At 39.5% G+C, this 19206-nt stretch overlaps 1 protein-coding gene across 1 annotated transcript; it reads right to left on the bottom strand.

Moving 5' to 3' along the window:
• Positions 1–9404: 9404 nt before the first annotated feature.
• Positions 9405–11671, bottom strand: LOC126606552 (protein DETOXIFICATION 55-like). The gene is made up of 2 exons (XM_050273950.1): positions 11371–11671; positions 9405–11253 (listed from the first exon to the last, which is right to left on the bottom strand). Exons 1-2 carry the CDS (start codon positions 11416–11418, stop codon positions 9745–9747), a joined length of 1557 nt encoding a protein of 518 aa, XP_050129907.1. The 5' UTR covers positions 11419–11671; the 3' UTR covers positions 9405–9744.
• Between the last annotated feature and the right edge of the window lie 7535 nt (positions 11672–19206).

Here is a 19206-nt window from a genome sequence, read left to right as displayed (position 1 = left end):
TGGGAGGTCACGCATAGTACTTCCTCAGATTGTAAGCATTCCACTGCTTTTCGATCTCTTTATCGTTCATGGTGGCAGAGGTGTAGCTACTTTTACTGCCTACTTTACTGATCTTGTACGGACCTTCTTAGATGAGATCCATCTTTTTTGAGCATTCTCTGTGGGCAGTGATGAAGGCTTTTTTTAGGACTAGATCTTCGGGCTGGAACTACCGAATCTTGACCTTTTTGTTGTAGTTGGAGAGGAGCTGCTGCTGGTAGGCTGCGATGTGGGTGATGGTCTATTTGTGCTTCTCCTTTGCCAGATATAAGCTTGTGGCCATCTTCTTACTGTTTTGCTCAATGCTTGGCAGTAAAATGCTAATACTTGACTCGATGACATTAGGATGAATGATTGCTTTTAAGTTAAATGCCAAAGAGAAAAGAGTTTTATCGGTTGCTCTTCTTTTGGTGGTACGATATACCCATAGATATCCAGGGAGTTCATCTGGCCATTTTCACTTTTTGTTGGTGAGGGCTTCAGTCCGCCCATTGTTTTGAGGATATCTTGGTGTGGACATGTGCTGCTTAATGCCATATTTTTGGAAGAACTTCACCAAATCTTTGCCCACGAATTGTGGGTCGTTGTCAGTGACGATGGATTGAGGGATGCCAAATTGGCAAATGATGTTTCTCTATATAAAGTGCTCTATGTCCGTCTGAGTCGTGGTTGTCATGAACTCTACTTCTACCCATTTGGTGAAGTAATTGGTTGCCACGATCGTCATGCCTTGGCCCTACCAAGTCGATTGCCCATTGCATGAATGACCAACGACTCATCTATGGGTATAGCTTATCGGCATGCAGTGTTGGTACCGGCTTGTACCATTGGCAACAGTCGTACTTTTGCACTAACTCCTTAGTGTCTTGATGCATGGTAGGTTGGTAGTAGCCTGCATTAAGAGCCATTTACGATAAAGATCTACCTCTGAAGCGATTTCCACAAAAGCCTTCGTGGATTAAGCTTAGATACTTTAGGTCGTCAGGAGGCGCTAGGTAGCGGAGATGTGGTCCAGTGTAAGATCTTCGGACGAGAGTGTCATTCCTCATGTAGTAGCGTGCTACCTTTATTTGGAGCTTTCTTGACTCCAATTTTTCTATGAGGAGTGTGCCATTGACCAGGTAGTCTATAGTGGAATCTTGCCAATTTGGAGTTGTACTAACCTATGACACCTCGGCTGTTGGCTCAGTTTTTATGTTTGGCTTGTCTAGATACTCCACTGGAATAAAATGTTTAAGTTGGTGGTCGTGGTTGGAGCTTAGGCTGGCCAGTGCGTCCGCATAAGCGTTGTCTATCCGCGGAACTTGAGTGATGGTGTAAGTCTGAAATGCCTCAAGTAGTCTGGCTAGTGAATAGTTATGAATGAGAATGAACTACGAGCTTTTTCACTGCCAAGTCTTTTTCCATTTGGAGGCCTACTAGTAGGGATTCGTACTCTGCTTCGTTGTTGGATGCCTTGGAGCTTAGAGTAATCGTCTGTTCGAACATCGAACCATCTAGGGTGATAAATACCATGCCTGATTCTGAGCCTTTATAGTTGGAAGTGTCGTCGACGTGCAAATGTCAAAGTCTCCATCGGGCAAAGTAGGTGTGGCTAGGGCGAGCTTGGCTGCCTCCAGAGTGTCGTTGGGTCACTCTGTTGAATCGCCTAGGCTAGGCGTAAATGCGCTGTAGGGAGTCATGGAGCTGGGGCCATGTTACACGTAGCAGGAGATGCTCTACTGCCAGTATCGGGTCGTTCTAGAGCTGAATTATGGTGTAAATGGTTTACTGGGGCCGTGTGATGCATAGTAAGAGGTGGTCCTCAACTTGCCGGTACATGTTGCTCCTATGTAGAATCTTCTAGAGCGACGAGGACAAAACTTGCTTCCGAGTGTCCTTCTAGTATTCGTCTGCCTTTGACGTCCCTTTTGAGCTAAGTTATTGCATTAGTCAGAAAACTTTGCACCGTCAGTGTCTGCGTCTTTATCGTCGCGCATCTGGATTAGGCAGAATAGTGCGTCATGAGGATGACTGCGTGCATCTGAAGGTATAACTTGAGCTTCCTGGTTGCAACAATTGTTGCCAAAGTTAGCTTTTGAATTTCTGGTAGCTGGTTTCCGCATTGAGGATAGCTTTTGAACTATGGAATACAGGTAGTTGGGCCCCCAGCTCTTCTCGTATGAGGGTAGAGCTTATTGCTGCTTCAGATGCGGTTGCTCGTCCAGTCAGACCTTGAATCTCCTTCAAAGTAGTAGAGGATTTCATATTTAAGATCGCTCGGATTTACCTTGAATGTGCATTGAGGAACCTCGTCCCAAAGTGCATGCTTCTTTGCCAGAGTGAAAGAGTATGCCAGAGTTATATTTTTTTTCATAGTCAACTTTCCGAACAGGGGGTGGTTTGCTGGGAGTCATTTTTGGAAGGCTGCTTTAGCTATCGAGTCATTGCATCTAACTATCTTTGCCTTTTCTGCTTTGAACCTTTTCACATAGTCACGAAGCGACTCATTTGGGTTCTTCTTGATGTTGAACAAGTGGTATGAGTTTTTCTTGATCAAGCGAAATGATGAATATTCTTCGGTGAAAACTAAAGAAAATTCGTTGAAACTCCAGATAGATCGTGGCGGCGGGGTGTAGAACCAATCTTGCACCTTGCCTTGTAAAGTGGTGGTGAATATCTTGCACATGAGTTCATCGTTGTTCCGATAAAGGACCATTGTTATTTGGTAATGGTTCAAGTGCCTATCCGAATCTCCATCTCATTTGAAAGATGTGAAATGTGGCATGCTAAACTTGAGTGAAGGCTCAGCCCGTTCGATCTCGTCCGTGAAGGGTGACCTGCTCATGTTAGTTATGTCTCGTCGTAGTGCTTTATCGACCATTTTGTTAAGTTAGAAATCATGCAATCGCTTGTTTAAGAGCTTCTTAACCTCTTCCTGAATTTTCCTTTGTTGGGGGTAACGGAGCTCTCGGCTGCCCCCGATCTTGACCTGCTAGTCTAAGCTGCTATTCTACGTGCTCGGCTGGTCTATGCCGCGACAACGATGCATGTGGTCCGTTCCTAGAAGGTAAGAGAATTCTTCGCAGGTTGCCGGTTGAACTTGAGTCGAATTGAATGACTGCTTCTCTTTATTCGTCGTGCTGCCTACTCTAATGTATGTGGTCCGTTCCTAGAAGGTGGAAGATGCTCTTTGCGGGCTTAGCTGCGAATGAACACTTCCCTGGAAGGTTGCTCATGTTGACTATTGGAGTGTAGCTCCAACCGTGAATGTATGCTCTTCCGTGGGCCTAGTCGAGAGTGCACGCTCCTCTACGTGTTAAGACGGGAGTATACGTTATCTCGGGGGCCCAATATGGGGTGTACACTGCTCAAACACTCAGTTCGTGGCTGGTCGAGTGACTGCTTACCGGTAGGGGTGGGTTCAAAAAACCGAAAATTGAAAAAAACCAAAAACCAAACCGAACCGAAACCGAAAAAACCAAACCGAATGAAAAAACCGAACCGAATTGAAAAAACCGAACCAAACCGAATTCTTTTGGTTCGGTTTGGTTTTAGTGATCTAGAAACCGAACCAAACCGAACCGAACCGAATTAATTAAATTAATTTTTTTATTTAATTATTTGTTTTGGGTATTATTTTCTAAACCCAATTTGTAAGTTAAAATGTGCTAACCCAATGTGTTGCCAAACTTTAAGCTCAAAATATTAAAAAAAGGCCTATAAAAACTCTAAACCCTAACCTATTATTTCTCCCCCATATAAGGTTCCAGAACCAAACCTCTTCCCGAAGTACCTATATCCATCTCCATAGCACTGTCTACTTCTGCGCCAGCTTTCTTTTCCAAATCTACTCTCATATAACATGTAACATAATCCATAAACATTTATTTCGGGTAGATTACTTGGGTAATTTGTGATGGAAAAGAATCCAACACACACTAAATAAATCCACCCACGCATTACCTTTACTAATCAAGTTGTCAACATGCAGTTACAAGCAAACAACACTGATCTTTGAACAACATCATACAATTTAACTTTTCTAAGTCATTTGTACGATTTTTGTGTGATTTTTGTGTTGTGAGGTTGTTAGTTTGTACTTTGAAAGACTTGATTGATGATTTTAGTTCAACTTTAAATGTTCATTTTCATTGTCTTTGATTCTAGTTAGAATGTTTATGTTATGATTGTGTTGGATATGTTAAAATTTAAAATTTCAATGTTTTTCATTTTTTGAAAAAAAATAAAAACAAAAAACCGAAACCGAAACCGAACCGGAAAAAACCGAACCGAAAAAAAACCGAACCGAAAAAAATCGAAAAAAATTTGAACCGAATCGAAATTTCGGTTTGGTTTCGGTTTTGGCAAAAAACCAAACCGATTTAAACCGAACCCACCCCTACTTAACGGGACGCTGCTGGAGAGGTTCTTTGTCTGCCCTTGTCCTACTTCGAAACACCTTGTACAGGGCACATTGCAACTCGTTGCGCTGCAATAGCTGATTCACCAAGGTTGTCTGCTGTGCAAGGACGCGCGTTAACTCTATGACTTGTCGATATAAGTGTTGTTCTCCATTTAAGTTGGAAGAGATTGGAAGGAATGCGTTTCCTTGAACAATGGAAGTGTGGTAGACTCCGGGTGCGAGATTTGAGTTGGAAAATGTCAAATCTGTAGAGAAATGTGGTGAAAATGCCCCTGGTTCGATCGTAGGCCCATAAATTTGAAGCTGGGATAGTTGAACTAATCTTGGACCGATATGGGCTGCTTGGAAAGCCACGGGAGCAGGCTGGGCCACGGGAGTGGGCTACTCGGCAGGTGGCACACGTGGGTGCGAGGCTAGGGCACGGCTTAGCAACGCGTTTGGTTTGCATCGGGCTTGAGTGGCTCGGGCAGTCTCACCTTGGGCTTGGGCCCATGTGGGCTTGAATGGCATGGCTTGGGCTGTGGTTGTGGCATTGGGGCCTTGCTGAGGGTGGCTACCGTGGTGGTTGTCATGGTGGTGCCCCATGGGGGTGGTGCCGCTCCACTTATTGTTGTGTTGAGCCTTGTAGATCGTCGCGGTCCTAATCCTTGAACGTTGGAATTTTCGTTCGTCAAGGTTTCCGAATCTCTTGCCATTGTACTTTTCTTTTACGTTTTATCGAAGAATTTTTAGAAATAAAAATTCCAAGAATTATAACGTACGAAAAATCTACAAATGAACAAGAAAACGAAAAACCTTGAATGTGAGAGTTTTCTACAAGCGTTTGATCAAGACTCTCAATGAAATCACCAATTTGTGGATGCAATTTTTTTCCTCCTTGTTCTTGGACAAAATTGTACCTACAAAACAAATAACACCTTAGGTCAAGGCCAAGAGCCTCATGCACCCACGATGAATGAGGGGGGCTTTGGCCGAAGAAACTCTGATGCCAAAGTTAGAATTTTGAGGGAAAAATGTTTAGAGAATTTAGAGAATTTTGCAAGAATGTAGAACTTGGGTTTTGGAGAGAATGAAAGTGTTTATATAGGGGTGTGGCCGGCCCCCTTGGGAGGAGAGGGACCGGCCACTTAGATGGCTTTTTGGGTTAGGTTCTTAATTTGTAGCTAATTAGTAAATTAATTGAATAATAAATCAATTAATTAGCTAATTAATATAATTTGAAAGGAAAGATTTAGGGGTTACCTTGGGGAGAATATTTGATTAGGATGGATGAAATATGTGTTAAATAAATACGTATTTTGGGCACTTTTGACTTGATTGATGGATGGTTGTACACTGCTTATGCGTAAGAGTTTCGATATTCCTCGAGGGTAGTTTTGTCATTTTCACCCTAGAATCCATGTGTCAACTCCATATTCTTCTTGATTATTTTTTAGGAAAACTAATGAAAATGGCTTGAAAACTTTGAGTTTTAATGATAAGGACAAAATAAAAGGTAAAATGAATAGTATCAGCTTTGACTTTTTAGTATAAAAATGTGGTTTTTCGTTAAAGTGAACAGTACCGCGGGCTTTTCATTAAAACTCCCTTTTTTTTTACTCCACGCAATTGGTTAAGCATATACATGTCAATCTCATATCAGAAAGTTTAGGAGTTTTGTTATTCAAGTCACTTTTGTTGGCAATTAGTTTTAGAGCATGTTAGAAAAGAATCGTGATCACAATCACCATCCCTACCTTCAAGGAATTAAATTAGGCGCTAAATTGTTGTAATTGATTGATTTGTATTTTTTTTTCTTCCTTCATTTGATTTGTAGGGATTCGTATATAAAGTTTACTCCTACGGCGGTATCAAAGAAAATCATTTTGGCAATTAAGTTTTTCGCAAATTTTATAGAGCGGAACCTTAACTCTTTTTTTTAATTTTTTTAATTTTTAATAGTGGTCTATTTTTTTTTTTTGAAAAAAATAGTGGTCTATTAGAGCAGGCAGAAATTTTAACAGAGATATTTTACTACAAAAATATTATTCTTACCACATATTAGTATTATTCTTCTAATAGAGATATAATCCATATATATTAGTATGCATTACCTCTATGAGAGTTATGATACAAATATATGGTCAGTGTAACATTACTTTTTAACTAAGAAAACTGTTGGATGGGATTTGGACCTGCCAATGGGAATGCGAATTGCCGTAATATATCTCTTACACAAAAAGAAAAAAAAAAAAGAGATTCGACTGAAGTCCAAACAGACTAGCAAATTAATAGATGAACCATACAAAATTGGTATTAATTTTTGTCATGAATTATGATTGAAATTCTATAAATTTAATTATGCACTTCTCATAAGAGTACTTTTATTTCTAAATATAAAAAATTTGAAATGTACAATTAGATATTTAGAGTGACAATAACAATTTCATTTTTGTAATCATTGTGGATTCATGCATGAACTTTCTCTGTACGTACCTAATCAGATCGAAAAATGTCAGATTTTGAGACCATCCATAATGCACTTGGATTCATGTGATGTCAATATTATAATGTAAACGTCTCTTTAAATCAAGTATTATCGACTTCCAATTTTTTTATTCTGGAAAAAACCATACCAACAACTAAGTCTAGAAATCATATCTGAACCAGCTGCGGCAAAATTAGGTCAATTTTGAATCTTTGATGGGTCGTGGTCTGTGCATACGAGTCTATGACTATATGAGAGTGTTTGATGGGTCGTGGTCTGTGCATACGAGTCTATGACTATATGAGAGTGTTCAAAGTTCAAAGTTCAAAGTTCAAACCAAGAAAGTATATGCAACCAACCAAAATATAATATGAAAGTAAATATACATCCATTGCTTCGTGCTTGACCATATTAGCTTTCAACATTCCAACAACCTGGTATACAACGTCTTTGTATACCTTTCAGAGACGTACACCTTCAATTGTAGACCTTTTTGAGGGAGCTAGAGTGTTCAAATGGCAGCAAACATTTAATTTCTTTTTTTATGCACGTAAAGGATTTCCAAGATTTGCACCAAAACTCACATGAAATGGAACAAATTAAGGTGGCATCATGATGTTGGCACTCCTCTTTTATTTGCATTTTTTTCTTTGATATATGTTTCCTGATTTTATATATTTATTCTAGGGTAAAAAACTGTTTACTACCCTCATGTTTCGTGGTTTTCAACATTTAGTACATCAAGTTTTTTTCGTCTCAGAGTCATACCTAAAGTGTAAATTTTGGGACAGTCTCATACATCCGTTAGTCAAACTGTTAAGTTTTTCGTTAACTGTGACGTGGCGCATTGATTGGGCGCCACGTGTCATCTACGTTTTTTTTTTTTTTTTTTTTTCTTCTTCTTTTCTTTTCTCCTTCTTCTTCCTTCTCCTTCTTCTTCTTCCTCCGACTGCAACTTTCTTTTTTTTTTTTTTTTGCTTCTTCCTTCTTCTTCTTCCTTCCCCTTCTTCCTTCTTCTTCTTCTTCTTCTTCTTCCTCCGAAATCTGGGGAAGTTTGTTTTTTTTATTTTTTTTCTTTCTTTCTTCTTCTTCTTCTTCTTCTTCCTCCTACTGCAATTTTTTCTTCCTCCTTCTCCTTCTTCCTCCTTTTTCTTCTTCTTCTTCCTCAAAAAAAAAAAAAAAAAAAAAAACTTTCATCTTCCCCCAAATTCGGAGGAAGAAGAAGAAGAATGAAGAAGGGGAAGGAAGAAGGAGAAGAAGGGGAAGGAAGAAGGAGGAGGGAAGAAGGAGGAAGAAAAAAAAAAACTGAATCTAGGCAAATTCGGAGGAAGAAGAAGAAGAAGAAGAAGAAGAAGAAGAAGAAGAAGAAGAAGAAGAAGAAGAAGAAGAAGAAGAAAGAAGAAAAGAAAAGAAAGAAAAAAAAAAAAAAAAACGTAGATGACACGTGGCGCCCAGTCAGTGCGCCACGTCACAGTTAATGAAAAACTTAACAGTTTGACTAACGGATGTATGAGACTGTCCCAAAATTTACACTTTAGGTATGACTCTGAGACGAAAAAAACTTGATGTACTAAATGTTGAAAACCACGAAACATGAGGGTAGTAAACAGTCTTTTACCCTTTATTCTAATACATAAAAAGAAGGGAGTGCTTGAAAATAAAAAATGTTAGTATTACTACTCGTGAAAATATGAGTGATTAGTTTGTGATATTTAATTACCTAACAACTTACGAAAAAAAATTCAGTGCAATAGAGTATTTTTTTTAAGGGTAATGCTAATGAGACTAAATTTGTAGATAAAATTTTGAAAACTAAAGGACATGGAAGTTGATGATTGATTTATTACTTAAATGTTGATAAACGTGCTCATTTCTATTTGTGACACATCATTTAATTTGCAAATTTAGTTTTCAAATTTAGTCTCCATAACATTATTATTTTTTTAAATAACATCTTCAGACTAACTCAAGAGTCGAGAGATGATGAGATAATGAGTTAAGGTTATAATAATTTATGGCTCGATTCTCTTTAACGTAACATTAATAAAAATGATAATTAAGACTAAATTTGGTGATAAAATTTAGAAAGCTAAGGGACATGGAAGTTGATGATTGATTTATCACTTAAACGTTGATAAACGTGCTCATTTCTATTTGTGACACATTATTTAATTTGCAAATTTAGTCTTCATAACATTACTTTTTTTTTTTAAAATAACATCTTGAGACTAACTCAAGAGTCGAGAGAATGATGAGATAATGAGTTAAGGTTATAATAATTTATGGCTCGATTCTCTTTAATGTAACATTAATAAAATTGATAATTAATTTTTCTTATAAACATTTAAATTAGAGAATGTGAACATATACGAGAAACTTAACGATTGAATCGCCAAGTTAGACCAAGTCAGAGTTAAACGTAAGTATTTTATAATGGTAGGCTTGGTAGCTAGTAAGCCTTCATCAAAATTCACCTAAGATCAGACACTCGTGTAATTAAAGATCAAATTTATAGGATATATAATATTAATTTGTATGACTATATATTACAAGAAGCATACATGTAAAAGCTATAAACAAGTAGCACCTAGAAATAGCTAGACAACAACCGCAAAAACATTACAAATAATATATTGCATGGAAGAATGGGAACTATTTACGAGATTGTTCTTCTATCGATCAATCAGCTTGCAAAATACTTCCATAATCCTTTGCACTTTTGAATACTCTACTTGTCTAGTCTTTTGAGTTTTAACATTTAACCAACTGTTTGGTGTGCATGTGAAATGCATGGACTTTTTCCCACGAAATCTTTTGGACTTTTCAAAATCTTCTAATTTGCAACACCCTCTTCACATTTGACTGTTTCATCTGCATGTGCAAATGCAGCCATTCTGTCATTATTCTTTCCTACAAGCTCTTTCGTCTTGAGACATTCTCTCTCCCAATCTGTCTTATGAACCACTGTTAATATGGACACCACACATGTAATTTGAGCTGCTAGAAGTCCATAACAAAGCCCTTTAAACCCTAACCTCCACACAAACGTCAAGACTATTGCCACAGGCGTACCCACCATGTAAAATGAGTAAAAGTTAATCCATGCCCCAATGCCTGGCCTAGCACTTCCTCTCAAAATCCCACAACTTGTAGTTTGTGGACAATTAGCAATCTCACATAGTCCAATAATTGGTAGCACACTCATTGTTAGCTCCAAAACCTCACTATCATTTGTGAAGATTCTCCCCCATACTCCTCTCCCTAGAGTGGTCAATGACAAGCCCAACAATGAGCTCACTAGTGCCATCCCCACGGCCACCACTGCCGCTAAATGTGCCTTTTTGGGTTGGCCTGCCCCTAGCTCGTTGCCTACTCGTGTAGACACTGATGCACTTAGTGCCGCTGGTAATGTGTACATGAGAGATGTGGTTTGTATCACTATGGCTGATGCTGCCAGGGCAATGTGAGGTTTTTGAAGGTAACCAGTTAGAATTGTCATGAACTCGTACCACCACCATTCTAAGCAAACTCCTAAGCAACTTTGGAAAGCAAGTCGAATTAGGATCCTCCATTCGTCAGCTCCTAGTGTTTTCCTCAACGAAAGTGGTATTATTTTTTTGGGTAATAATGGCTGGGACAATAATTGTGTTGTTTCATACTTAGTAGTGGGTTCACACTGGTCCGTTACCAAACAATAAATAGATTTTTTTGTGACATGGGCGTAGACCACATAGCCCAAAAGAAAAAATAGAGTGATAAAATTGGTAAGAGAAGTGGAAATTGCTATTCCTTTGATCCCAAGGGAAAGATTGAAGGTTAAGAAGATTGTGAGAGGAATGTGTAGAATGGTTGCTAGTAAAGTGGACCACATCAATGGCCATGTTGTGCTTTGACTACGTAAAAAAATACGTATGGGATGAAGAAGGCTATTGGCAAGAAGATCCGGGATGGCAAATTGGCAATACAAGCTAGCAATCTTTGTTATATCTTGGTTTTGATGGAGGAGGAGCATGAGAGGTTCAAGATTGGCCCAAAGCAAACCAATAGGAAGAGAAGTGAGAAGCAATAAGAGAATGGTTCTTTGTAAAGTGTGGAAAGCTATGGAGAAGTTCTGTGAACCAAAAGCTTGGCTGCATAGAGGCTCCATACCCATGGCCAAGCCAGAGAGGACTGAGTAGCCAGTGATGTTGGTGAAGCCAATGCCTAAAGCTCCACCTGCTAGCTCAAGACTTCCAAGCCTTCCCATGCATACAACTAGGACCATGTTTTTGAGGTAACCCACTAAACTCATGGCCGCAATTGGGAAGCCAATATTTGACATTCTGTGAAGTTCTTCCACCACCTAGAACATGTTCAAAATTGGAAAAGATAAAAAAATTGATTAAAAAAAAATAATAGAAGTTAATTAATGATACTATGCGATGAAGAAAATTCTTTGAATGTTTGTGGGATTTTGTACCTCTGGCATTGTCGGGCACTTGTGGGATGGCTCTGCTGCTTCAACCATGATCTTTGTTTCTTTTGCCTTGTTTCTAGCTTGCTTGTTTAATTCCTTGTGTTATGAGAGACAGAGAGGGATCGGAGAAAGAGGGGCAACTGTCTTGGGAAATTAATGAATGTACGTGCAAGGTATTTATAAGGATCGATATATGGGAGTTCTGCCGGTGAGATTGATCGAGTTTTCTTTTGTTCTCCGGTATTTACCTATAGTTATCTCTCAAAAGGTACAACTTTTTCACAGAATGAGAGCACTTTAACAGTTGTTTCAGAGCAGTAAAGTTGGTTAGAGTGTATATATATATGTAAATTACTTAAAACCTCCTATGCGATTCTTTTATGAGCAATTTTTTGGCATACCCAGAATACGGCTACGTACGTGGAGTTATTGTTATATCAAATATGTGGACTTGTTTTTTTTTTTTTTTAATTTTTTTTATATTCATATAAGTGAGACATGTTGAGAATGAATCTCACGTTGATGAAATGAAAGACTTTGCATGTGCTTATAAGTAGTTGTGCTCTTCCCATATTGCCAATTGGGTTTATGGTGGAACCTCAACTTTTTTTCATGGTATCAGAGCAGGTTGTCGAGTGTGCGAAGTCCAACGGCCACACATGCTCCACGTCACCTGAGTTATATTGTCCACGTGATAGGCTTGAAATTCCTCACGTGTTGGGCTTGAAATTCGTCACATTGATAAGAGGAGGGACCTTGCATGTGCTTATAAGTAGTTGAGCTTCTCCTCGTATTGCCTTTTATGATGGAACCTCAACTTTCTTCAAGACATATCAACTCTATCATCCAATTTTATCATAACACATAAAATAGTATACAAAGTGACTTCTGCTACCATAAAAGTTTCTCATGATTCCGTAACCTTTAATTTGGCCTCACTTGAGTCACACACTTAAAACAATTTGTATTGAGTGATGAGAAAGCATGTGTGGCCTTTTAGGTTCAATATTTTTTTTTAAAACTATTATATATGCAAATTTTCATGTTCCGCAGAGAATACTATCAACACCTTCGGCTATAAGTTAAGAATATGAGATAATTATCTATTGATACTGATTTACAGTACTTGATACATTATTGATCATCAAATATCAAACTATTGAAAAGGTGCCTTAATATTCGGTGCAAAACAATCGATACTTTTTCCTTAAGAACATATTGAGGTACACAATACCAAACATTGGAAGGTAGAGGGATATGGACCGAATGAAAATAGGCATGCACATGAACCTTGTTTAAACCGTGTGAATATTTAAGCAGTAATCGTGCCCTCATGTCATACCCACGCCCCTATTGTTTTAAGCACATTTTGTCAGTTTTCAAAATAAACAAGAACATATCCACCATCTCTCTCAGTACAAACCAAACACCAGTCTTTATACTGCTCGATTCTTTCTTCACGTGAGGCAATTTGGTGACTGTCAATGTCTTTCTATTTCCTACATTCTTATTTATTAATATCCTCAATATTACTTTTCAAGTCTTTCTACTAAAATATATTCATTATTTACGAATATTGCTAAAGTTCATATCCTCTTTGCTGTGCTATGTACTTTTGGGTTTGGCACAAGTACACACTTTCGTCCGTCCAAAAAAAAAAAGAGGCACGAAGTACTCACAATTTTATTCAACTTTCATCCATGAAACTTAGTATTTGTAATATTTTCAAGCAACAAGATGAAGACTGTGTGTCACTAACCTTACACGCATATTTATTCAGCAACTACTTAAATTCGGTATCAACACAAAAACATATACAAGTAGAGAAACCTACTTCCTAAAGTAAGCATTTTGTAATTAACTAACGATTGAAACCATACAAAACATAATTCCCACGAGGGCACCACCATATATTGCTTGTCATAAGAGCCTAACTGAATGAGGCATGAACCTGATACATCTATTCATCAAGAAACTTTTAGCTAGTTTAATTTGATTCTAATTAGATTTCTTGAAGAAAACTCATAATATGTACCTTTTTTGATGAATTGTTAGTGTATAATTAGGTCACTTTCTTCTCCAATCTCCTATCACATGGCCCCAATGAAGTTAATTGGTGCACGAGGTGGCCTTCATGTGCACATGTGTTACTTAGAGAGTATATAGAAAATTTAGGTAGTGATGGAAGCATTTTCTTTTGCGTCACATGCATTTTCAACATGTGTTTCAATATAAACCAAACCATAAGAGGGAAGCGGACCAAACAAGCCAAACCTCCACCTTTCTTCTTGAAGCACACAGCTTGTTTATTAAATTTACTACAACCAACCGTCCTTTCTGTATCAACTAGCTCTTAGTTTCTTCTGTTGCATGCTCTAGGTTTGAAAGTTAGCTGAGGAAAAACAAAAGGATCTTGGTTATTACTTACCCCAGAAAAAAGGTTGGCTTAATAAAACTTATGTTCTTAAGGGCCGTTTGATATCCTATTAAAAAAAATTCATAAATTTTGAAAATATTTCTTAAGATCATTTACAACAACAACAACAACAAAGCCTTTTCCCACTAAGTGGGGTCGGCTATATGAATCCTAGAACGCCATTGCGCTCGGTTTTGTGTCATGTCATCCGTTAGATCCAAGTACTCTAAGTCTTTTCTTAGGGTCTCTTCCAAAGTTTTCCTAGGTCTTCCTCTACCCCTTCGGCCCTGAACCTCTGTCCCGTAGTCACATCTTCGAACCGGAGTGTCAGTAGGCCTTCTTTGCACATGTCCAAACCACCGTAACCGATTTTCTCTCATCTTTCATTCAATTTCGGCTACTCCTACTTTACCTCAGATATCCTCATTCCTAATCTCATCCTTTCTCGTGTGCCCACACATCCAACGAAGCATCCTCATCTCCGCTACACCTACGTGTTGATGTTTCACCGCCCAACATTCTGTGCCATACCGCATCGCCGGCCTTATTGCCGTCCTATAAAATTTTCCCTTGAGCTTTAGTGGGCTATGACGGTCACACAACACGCCGGATGCACTCTTCCACTTCATCCATCCAGCTTGTATTCTATGGTTGAGATCTCCATCAAATTCTCTGTTCTTTTGCAAGATAGATCCTAGGTAGCGAAAACGGTCGCTCTTTGGTATTTCCTGATCTCCGATCCTCACCCCGAACTCATTTTGTCCTCCGTTTGCACTGAACTTGCACTCCATATATTCTGTCTTTGATCGATTTAGGTGAAGACCTTTAGATTCCAACACTTCTCTCCAAAGGTTAAGCTTCGCATTTACCCCTTCCTGAGTTTCATCTATCAACACTATATCGTTTGCGAAAAGCATACACCAAAGAATATCATCTTAAATATGTCTTGTTAACTCATCCATTACCAACGCAAAAAGGTAAGGACTTACGGATTGTTGATGCACAAAAGCAGTGAGGACTTTGGTACAACAGAAAGTATTAAGTTTGTGATCTTAGCTAGATTGCTCAGGTCATTAGTGTGGATAAGTATGTAAATGGATAGAGACAGGAAAGCAAACACAAGATGTACGTGGTTCACCCAGATTGGCTACGTCCACGGAGTAGAGGAGTTCTCATTAATTGTGAAGGGTTTACATAGTACATAGGTTCAGGCTCTCCTTTAGTGAGTACAAGTGAATGATTTAGTACAAATGACATTAGGAAATATTGTGGGAGAGTGATCTCGTAATCACGAAACTTCTAAGTACCGAAGTGTGGTATCGTCTTCACTTGCCTTATCTATCTCATAGGTAGATGTGGCATCATCTCTGGAAGTACTCTTCCTCCATCCAGGGGTGGTATCTTTAACTGGTGGAGATGCACAAGGTAATGTATCAATTTCACTTGAAGCTTACTTGTAGTTTCAGGCTTGGTCAAGCGCGATACAAACCATGTAGTAGGAGTCCCCCAAGTCGCCAAGCTAGGGGATATGCTGAAAGAGGTGACAGATAAGGTAAGCAATCAGAGCTCCAAGCAATCAGTCTCAGATTAGAAGTTTGATTTCGAGTTTCGGCTGATTGTTCTCATTCTCCCTATCTTGTAGGCAGCATGAAGGATAAAGAGAAGAAAAGGAGAAGAGGTGATATGAGATACTTTTGCTTTTGAAGAAGTAACTTTCCACATGCTTATTCTTGAACTGGGCTGGAGGGTTTTCTAGTTTCCTTCAGAGTATAAGGTCGACTGAAGAATTTGAGGGTCAAAACAAGTCCATTAAATCTAGAGTACGTTCGACCCTGCTGATATATGATACTTTTGCTGTTGACAAAGGAGTGGATGTATCGGCACGTGTTCTGTTATGCTTGTCTCCACATGCTTCCTTGTATCCTTCTCACTTGCCCTATCTGTTCCTCAAGCAGATGTGGCATCTTCTCTAGAAGCATAAGATGTTGAAGATGAGTACTCGAGAGCAATGCCAGATAAGTAATCAGGTAAGGGGTTCCAGACAGTCAGTTCTTGATTGGAAGCTTGATTCCAAGTGTTGACTGATTGCTCTCTTTCTCCTTGTCTTGCAGGTAAAAACAAGGCCAAATGAAAAGACAGGGAAAAAGCATGATATGAGATACTCTTGCTTTTAACCCTGATGATATGAGATATTCTTGCTCTGGTGTAGCTTGTTTGCAGAGGTAGTCTTGGGAGGAAAGAAATCTGAGTATTTCGAGAGGCTTCGTTGGGAGTGCCCTCTCAGATATGAGGAAGGGTTGAGCATTTTTGTAGGTTTGCCTGTCCGTTGAGGATGGAGGTCGACAAATATAAGAGTCTCCCTAACAACAAGTAGTAATGCTATTCCTTTACCCTGCTTGGTCATAGCACGGTAGTGGGAGCTGCCAGCTTCACGTGTTTTAACCCTGTCAGAGCACTTTGAAAAAGTGGTTTGTGGTAACTGGAAAGCTGATGTTGCGTGTGAAGATTACAGACAAGCTTTATCCAAGGAGATCTGGCTCTCGAAGTTGAGAAAGCGGTGTGAAGATTACAGACAAGCTTTATCCAAGGAAATCTGGTTCTCGAAGTTGAGAAAGCGGTGCCTCTTCGGTTTTCGAACAAGCAATCCTGTCAGGGATATGTCTCTCGAGATTCGGAGAACGGTGCCTCTTCAATTTTTAAGAAAGCAATTCGGCTAGGAGTTTGACTCTCGAGATTCGGAGAGTGGTGTCTCTTCGATTTTTGAGAAAGTAATCATGTTGGGAGTCTGGCTCTCGAGATTCGGAGGGCGGTGCCTCTTCGATCTTGAAGCAAGTAATCTTGTTGGGAGTGTTTTCTTGAATGTGAGTAAAGGTTGGGCTTATTTGCTAGTCTACCTTGCCACGGAGCACATAGGTTGACACACAGGGACTTTCCAATTATCCAGCAGTGGTCTTGTTCCTTTACCCTTGTGGGTAATAATATGGTAGCTAGACCTTCAAAATTAAGTTCCAAAGCACACTTGAATCTCCACCAGTAAAAGCTCCCTTCTTGCATTTCTAAGATCTTGATTTGTCCGACCTCTTCTCTCTTCAACACCTTTGAAAATGTCTGGCCCCTCCGACCGTCATTTTGACTTGAACCTTGTTGAAGAGGCAGCCATGCCTTCTCCATACAACATATGGCGCCCATCCTTCTTATCCCCTACTAGTCCTCTTACCGTTGGGGATTCCGTGATGAAGAATGATATGACCGTTGCGGTGGTGGCCAGGAACCTTTTCACTCCCAAAGATAACAGACTACTTTCCAAACGGTCTGATGAGTTGGCTGTTAAGGATTCTCTGGCTCTTAGTGTTTAGTGTGTAGGTTCTGTGTCTAATATGGTCCAACGCCTATTTGCTCAAACTCGCTAAGTTGAATCATTGGCGGATGAAGTGATGAGTCTCAACCAGGAGATTAGAGGGCTCAAGCATGAGAATAAACAGTTACACCGGCTCGCACATGACTATGCTACAAACATGAAGAGGAAGCTTGACCAGATGAAGGAATCTGATGGTCAGATTTTACATGATCATCAGAGGTTTGTAGGTTTGTTCCAAAGGCATTTATTGCCTTCGTCTTCTAGGGCTGTACCGCGTAATGAAGCTCCAAATGATCAACCTCCGATGCCTCCTCCTTCTAGGGTTCTGTCCAGTACTGAGGCTCCGAATGATCCCCCTCCGGTGCCTTCTCTTTCTGGGGCTCTACCGACTGCTGAGACTTCTCCTAAGCAACCTTTGTGAAGGCTCCCTCTTGTTTGTTTATTTTGACTCATGTATATGTACATATTTGTAACTTATCGGAGATATCAATAAATAAACTTTGTTTCATTTCAACGTATTGTGTTAAATACACCAAAGCCTTATTCACTAAGTTCTTTGAATTTTTCTTTTGTGTATGTTGAAGCTTGTATGTTGAAGCTTCGTGAGTGAAGCATGTAGGTTGAGGTACTGTTCCCTTAATTTCCCGAGTAAGGAAAACTTCTCGGTTGGAGATTTGAAAAATCCAAGTCACTGAGTGGGGTCGGCTATATGAATCTTAGAATGCCATTGTGCTCGGTCCTGTGTCATGTCCTCCGTTAGATCCAAGTACTCTAAGTCTTTTCTTAGAGTCTCTTCCAAAGTTTTCCTAGGTCTTCCTCTACCCCTTCGACCCTGAACCTCTATCTCGTAGTCGCATCTTCTAACCGGAGCGTTAGTAGGCCTTCTTTGCACATGTCCAAACCACCGTAACCGATTTTCTCTCAGCTTTCCTACAATTTTGGCTACTCCTACTTTACCTCGGATATCCTCATTCCTAATCTTATCCTTTCTCGTGTGCCCACACATCTAACGAAGCATCCTCATCTCCGCTACACCCATTTTGTGTACGTGTTGATGCTTCATCGCCCAACATTCTGTGCTATACAGCATCGCCGGCCTTATTGCCGTCCTATAAAATTTTCCCTTGAGCTTCAGTGGTATACGACGATAACACAACACGCCGGATGCACTCTTCCACTTCATCCATCCAACTTGTATTCTATGGTTGAGATCTCCATCTAATTATCCGTTCTTTTGAAAGATAGATCCTAGGTAGTGAAAACGGTCGCTCTTTGGTATTTCCTGATCTCCGATCCTCACCCCTAACTCATTTTGGCCTCCATTTGCACTGAACTTGCACTCCATATATTCTGTCTTTAATTGGCTTAGGCGAAGACCTTTATATTCCAATACTTCTCTCCAAAGGTTAAGCTTTGCATTTACCCATTCTTGAGTTTCATCTATCAACACTATATCGTTTGTGAAAAGCATACACCAAGGAATATCATATTGAATATGTCCTGTTAACTCATCCATTACCAACGCAAAAAGGTAAGGACTTAAGGATGAACCTTGATGTAATCCTACAGTTATGGGGAAGCTTTCGGTTTGTCCTTCATGAGTTCTTACGGTAGTCTTTGCTCCTTCATACATATCCTTTATAGCTTGGATATATGCTATTCGTACTCCTTTCTTCTCTAAAATCCTCCAAAGAATGTCTCTTGGGACCCTATCATACGCTTTTTCCAAATCTATAAAGACCATGTGTAAATCTGTTTTCCCATCTCTATATCTTTCCATCAATCTTCGTAAGAGATAGATTGCCTCCATGGTTGAGCGCCCTGGCATGAATCCGAATTGGTTGTCCGAAACCCGTGTCTCTTGCCTCAATCTATGCTCAATGACTCTCTCCCAGGGCTTCATTGTATGACTCATTAGCTTAATACCCCTATAGTTCATGCAATTTTGTACGTCGCCCTTATTCTTGTAAATAGGCACCAAAGTGCTCTTTCGCCACTCGTTTGGTATCTTCTTCATTTTCAAAATCCTATTGAAAAGGTCAGTGAGTCATGCTATACCTGTCTC

Source organism: Malus sylvestris, chromosome 16 (assembly GCF_916048215.2).
Source record: "Malus sylvestris chromosome 16, drMalSylv7.2, whole genome shotgun sequence".
In the NCBI taxonomy this organism is placed as follows: domain Eukaryota; kingdom Viridiplantae; phylum Streptophyta; class Magnoliopsida; order Rosales; family Rosaceae; genus Malus; species Malus sylvestris.
This window is presented reverse-complemented; position numbering and strand designations above follow the sequence as displayed.

Bases quoted from the DNA above. Each gene is read 5' to 3' on its own strand.
- LOC126606552 (XM_050273950.1), bottom strand. From the start codon at position 11,418: ATGGTTGAAGCAGCAGAGCCATCCCACAAGTGCCCGACAATGCCAGAG. The intron at 11,254-11,370 runs GTACAAAATCCC...AACATGTTCTAG, and splicing joins AGTGCCCGACAATGCCAGAG to GTGGTGGAAGAACTTCACAG.